This window comes from Glycine max, chromosome 2 (genome assembly GCF_000004515.6).
Source record: "Glycine max cultivar Williams 82 chromosome 2, Glycine_max_v4.0, whole genome shotgun sequence".
NCBI lineage: Eukaryota > Viridiplantae > Streptophyta > Magnoliopsida > Fabales > Fabaceae > Glycine > Glycine max.
The window spans coordinates 50,022,339-50,028,338 of NC_016089.4; the positions used below are offsets into that span (position 1 = coordinate 50,022,339).

Consider the following 6,000-nt stretch of genomic DNA (forward strand, 5'->3'; position numbering starts at 1 on the left):
ATTGAGCAGAAGTACTGAACCGATGTTGATGGCTGAACCAAACACATCAACATACATATTCACATTTCAAGAACTGATAACAAAATCATTGTAAACTCGCATAGAAACAAAAAATGAACAAATTAACACACACACACACACATATATATATATAGTCAAACTGTACTCAGAAATTAATGTCTTCAACTCTTCATCTAAACTCATCCCGTATCATTGTAATCAACCTTGTCGTTAGATGAAAAGTAGTAATCGAGTCCACTATATGATTTATGATTTATTATTATTATTATTATTATTTGGATCATGCTAGTGAATATTTTAAATATATTAGCTAAGAAATTAATAAATAAAAAGATTTTATTAGAAATCATAATATTAATATGTCAGAAATATTAAATATTATACTTTTTTAATATATTCAATTTTAATTCTTTAACCAGGGCATTCTTGAAGTAGGTTTTTTGGTTGTTGAAACTTGAAATACTGGTTAGCATAGCTTGTTAGGATATTAAGACAAGAATATAAAAAATCATAGCATGTATTGTTCAATATGCCTGAGTTTCCTTAATGTTGGGTTTTGCTATGCCTCTTGAATTCCTCATGTTTCGATATTAAAAAGAAAAGAAATATATGCTATTGAAATTACGCTGGTTGGTTCTATATGTTTTTGTTGCTTGCTAATTTATTCCTCCTTTGAATCATTGTGTAATTGAGATGCTGAAATGAATCGGTTCAATGTGAGTGAGGAATTGGTGAACTTGAAAAGAAAAAAATAAATGGGAATGGGATCTATTAGTTCGATGTTAGTGAGAAACTTGTGAATTTAAAAAAATTCTTTATAGAGTCACAAGAAAGATGAATTGCATTGGTTCTGGATTTGATTTTGCATTAATTCTATTAGTGTTTATTTGGATTGTTGGAAGTTGAAATTGGAAAAATTGGTTTGAACTTGTTGTTGTTATTGCTGTATTTTTTTGGGATCCTTACAAGGAAGACAAAGGTATTTTGGACAGAAAAAAAAGAGAGAGAAAGTACATGTCTAATAAGAATATAACTGAGAGGGTATCTCATATTCTCCTATCTAATAAAGTCAGCGGAAATTAGTTATTCCGCCTCACCGCTTACAACTCATGAACCCATCAATCCCAACATTTTCAATTTCCTTCCATCTCTAATTTTTCAATGAAAACCATAGCTCAACCATACACCACGTGATCGCATTTATTCATTCATACTCACCGTAATAACCAATACGTCATTTTGATATTTCATTACTTTCCTATTCAGCGTTGGTAAAGCAATAGCGATTTGATATTTGTTATGAGCTTCTTCTTGTCATTGAACTTCCTGTGTAAGAAAATGCATTTAAGTTGATGTTGCCCTTAAGTGGCGACTTGCAACCAAGCAATATTAAGTCCATTATCCATTAGTTGATGTTTCGAAATTTTACCAGCACATGACATTCTTGATTTTATCTAAACAAAATATTTTTAAAATTATGTAACATTAATTGTGCCAGAACTTAAAAAAATCTGTCCAAATTGAACAGGCTAAAAATGAGTTGGGCATTGAAGTACCACAGCAGTGAAATTTGATGTTGATACACATTATAACATTAATTAATAGTTTATGATGTGTCCATATCCACATTTACACTTTATGACCTACAAACAAACATCCTGAAAATGAACAGGGCTTGTGTTGTGGCATGCCCCGAGGGAGAGAAGAATTTAAGGTAATGCATAATTCTGCATTCTGCTCGAGGCAGTGGAGGACGACATTTAGACTTTGGAAGCAACGTGCGTACCCAAAAAAAAAACAAAAAAAAACCAAAAGACAAAAAAGCAAATGCTATTTGTCCTCCATTCTAAGGGAATTTAGCCTTCTGATCCTCTGATCAAGCTCCTTCATCACTTCAGGTTCTTGCTTCTTTCTTTGCTTTGATATGGTATTTGTTGTCATGGAACCTATCTTGTCAAATGCCACCTGCAAAAACATAAGGAAAGTTTAATTCAACAAATGCATGCACCTTCAAATGGTTTTCTTCTTGTGATAACATGGAAAGGAAGGATGTTAAGATAGGAAATAGTAAAAGTTATCTTACTGTCAATAGATCGTCTGGATCAAATAGGTGATGGGTGGTCATCTGCAGAATATTGATTACTTCGCCAACATGATGGGTTAGAACTAATTCATTTTCCTTCATCTGCAATTGGGGGCGACAACTGTTGAAACATCCCTTCCAATGTGTTTTTTCTTTTATCAAAAATCAAGAAAGAACGAAAAGGCTACACTACTGGTACCTTAAAGATTGCCAAGGCCACGTTAAATATAACCTTAGCACCCTCATAGAAGATAACATCCCATACGCGAAGAGCTGTCTGATTCATGGAAGAAGTATTAGTATGTGGAACAATTTAGCATTTGAATGTATAATTTACTGCAGCACTATTCTAACCTCGGAAGGCAGGCTTTTCGAAAAGAGGCAAAGGAACCACTCCGTGGTAACAAGGGAGACATCAAATTCCAAAGCTTCCAAATGAGTCGCAATCCTGCATTTCCATTTCTACAATTTTCAGAAGATACTAAGAAACAAACATACGATACACAGTTAACACATCAAATAAATTTACCTTGGACATTTTTTAGAAAGTAAATCTTTAAACACTCTTTGTTCCACATGGCATCCCGACAAGTTGTTTGTGTAACAGTCGTTAACCAGGACGTTTTCCAACAAGACAGCAAGCATCCAAAATGCATCTTCTTCTGTCTTCATGACAAGCAACAACAATGCTGCAACATAATTTAATCCCTGGAGCAATAATATAGTAGAGTCAATATTTAAGAAAATATGTTCCCAAGTATGCATTTAATTTTTTTAATTTTCAAGTAAATCACATATTATTGTCAACTTCAATTTAACTGAAGAAACTTTGTGGCGCTATATTTTACCCGCCTTAAATTTTTAACCATCAAATATAGTGGCTGAAGTAATTGAGAAAAACAAATGTAGGTAGAACATAGAAACTAATCCACACTTTAGTCACACGATGTTGTTAACTAGTTAGAAGAGAAGGATTGAGAGGCCTGCATTTACTAATTGAAGATAGAACATCTAATTGCAGAAGAAAAAGAATAGAAGCAGAGTTGATTGAATCAAAGAGTAAGACACATAAAAAGATATTTTCTCTTCAAATACCTAATACAAAACATAGGTAGTATCCAATTTCAATTTAACAAGACATAGGTAGTATCCAATTTCAATTTAATAACAAGTCAGAACATTGTCTTTTGTATACTGAGCAGGGGGTCAATACTTCAAAAGAATGGACAGAGCAAACCCACCTGACAATACCCAACATCAGAATCACGGAAAGAATAGGCAACAAGAACACGCCTGAGAGCAGCATGTCCCTCAGGAGTGTCCAGCCATGGGTGACCAGGGAAGGTTCTGGGTAGATCCTGCAAAAATGCTTATATAATGATTAGAAGCCGAATAAATATAATGAACAAAGTAACAAGTAGACAATTTCATATTCTTCTTGAACAAAAATCAATAACCAATCACAATTTTAAGGATCACATCAAAAACCCTGATGACAAGTTCTTTTCCAAACCCATAAAGTACACATTGTTGGACAAGTAAATAAACAACAGCCACATTCCAAAATATATACAAAAGCCTACACAAACTTGATCCCCAATGTCAAACAGTACCAAATACCCACACAAATTCCTATTTCTTTCTAATTAACATTTACTCAAAGCTGCGTTTTGCCTCAACTAAATTTCGTGCACTCAAGAACATGTAAATTATTTGAATGTGATACGCCAATACGGTTCATAGATCCTATAATTGTAAGGGTTACAAACATAGGGCTAACAAATGCTTCAACTCTTAGATCAATATTAAATTTTGCTCATTGGAAGAATAAAGAAAACAAAAACCACACCCACAATCATCCATCAAAATCTGCGGCAAAATTTTGTCTGAAAATCTTTTCACAAGTCACACAATATAAAGTCTAGACAAAGTGATTCCTCCACGAAATTCATTTGAAAATGATCCACATACACACCTGCAAGCACTTGTAAAATAAAGGGTGATGCCCACAACCACAATTAATAAACTTGTAATCAAATACAAAACAAACCCAATTGTGTGATGATTATAAAAACCAAAGGGGGGGGGGGGGGGGGGAGTTGCTCACATGATCTATCTGCCGGGTAGCAGGGGTGACCTTCCCTTCCACTGCTTTGGTCAAATCATCATAATAACTGTCAGGCACGGTGGACTTTTTCTTGGCTGCCCCTGACAAGGAAAACCAAATCTTAGGCCTAAGAACTGGGGGTATCCCCTTCCTGATCAACTTCTTCAAAGTTATAGCATTAGCCATTGCTGAGAATTTCAATGAGGATGTGAGGGCACTGCCTTGCCCTATGGTTGTTTGCAAATACCAATTTGCCCCTTTGCTGGCCTCCAATGCCCACCAAACCCTTCCCTGTTGCCTCACTTTCTCCCTTACCTCATTCAACACATTCACATCATCCACATTCCCTTCAACTGTGAACCCATAAAGGTCTTGGAATTTCACAGTCAGATTTGCTCTCCTGGAATGGATGCTGGGCCTCAAAACTGCAACTTGGGATTGGTATTCAAAGGCAAGGTCTATTTTGCTTTTGGTTCCATACATTTTTTCTTGTGCCAGATCAAGAAAGAATGAAAGATAGCCCACAACAACAAAGGGGGTTTGGCGTGGCTTCGGTGTTCAGACTAGGTTGTCTTTTGAATTGGAAAAAGGAAGGACCTTGTCAAATAAGAAAAATTATCCACTAGTCTGAAACCGTGAAATGGTCCATTTTGTGGACCTGGGTGCTTGAGATTAGGTGAGGAGAGGCTGCAAACAAAATGGGTGAAAAAAGATTTGGTGAAACAAGGGTTGGATTCAAAACTTATAACAAAAGGGGGAATTTTTTTAAAGACACTTTCCGCATCCCCAGGAAGTTTGAGACTTTGATGTATTGAGCTAAAAATCTCTTCTGAGCCTATTGAAAACAAATAATAAATGTAAATTGTGGAAAGAAAAAAATAGGGGGGGTTGAATAGTCAGGTACAGAGAGATAAGATGAGACCCAAGAAAACAAAAGTGGGAAAGAAAATGGAAAAAAAGAAAAAACAATCAGGGAAATTACAGATCCTTTAAGATGAAATGTAAAATACAGAGAGGAATGATGAGGAAAAGTGAAGAAGTCCTGAAATGGGTAATCAGAGTGTTCTAACAAAAGAATGGACTAGAAAGATAGGGACAAGAATAAAAGCCTGAAATTTAGGGGGGAGGAAATTGCATAGAAAGAGTGTAAAAACAAAGAGAACGGAGAAATAGGGGGTGCTGCTGCTGCTGCTGCTGATCTGAGCTGGTGGGTGGCTTTCGCTCTGCTACATACGCTCGCCTGTTTATGTGGTTTTATTTTTCGGGGACTCATTCAAATTTCACCTTTTTCATATATTAAAATATATATATTAGAACGTTAAAGAAGAAGATATTCACCATGTTTATTAAGAATTAAAATGCTTAATTTGATGAGGGAAAAGTTTTCAATATGTTAAATGACATAAATGCATTTTTAAATTTTTTACCTTTTTAAGATAAATAAATATCTGGTGTCTTATTCTTTGAAACTTCTACTATTTTGCATAATTGCATATTCTATTAATTATATTAACACTTATTAAGTATTTTTTTAGAATAAAATGCAAATTTAAACATATAACTCCGCATAGATATCATGAACAGTTTCATTATGTTATGTCTGATAAAAGTAGTTAAAAAGTTATTTGGAAGTTATAAAATTATTTGTAATAAAAAAGTTTGTAGCAGAAAACTTTTAAGTAAATTTATTAGATTATAAATGTTTGATAAAATAAGTATTGAAGTAATTAAAAAAAGAAAAATAATATATTTAAAAAGGATAATGAAATTAAAGAAATATTTAAGAATA

The 6,000-nt window shown here is 34.1% G+C and overlaps 1 protein-coding gene across 2 annotated transcripts; it reads right to left on the reverse strand.

The window, feature by feature from the left end:
* Positions 1-1,590: 1,590 nt before the first annotated feature.
* Positions 1,591-5,490, reverse strand: LOC100785217 (TBC1 domain family member 2B). Of its 2 annotated transcripts, none has more exons than XM_003518527.5 (7): positions 4,212-5,490; positions 3,346-3,462; positions 2,634-2,812; positions 2,459-2,552; positions 2,304-2,381; positions 2,105-2,206; positions 1,591-1,986 (listed from the first exon to the last, which is right to left on the reverse strand). In XM_003518527.5, the coding sequence occupies exons 1-7, from the start codon at positions 4,692-4,694 to the stop codon at positions 1,852-1,854; spliced, it is 1,188 nt and encodes a 395-aa protein (XP_003518575.1). In that variant the 5' UTR covers positions 4,695-5,490; the 3' UTR covers positions 1,591-1,851. The 2 variants fall into 2 exon arrangements, 1 of the variants encoding a protein (XP_003518575.1); XR_001386210.3 differs by having other exon boundaries at positions 1,946-1,986; positions 2,304-2,377.
* Positions 5,491-6,000: the final 510 nt, after the last annotated feature.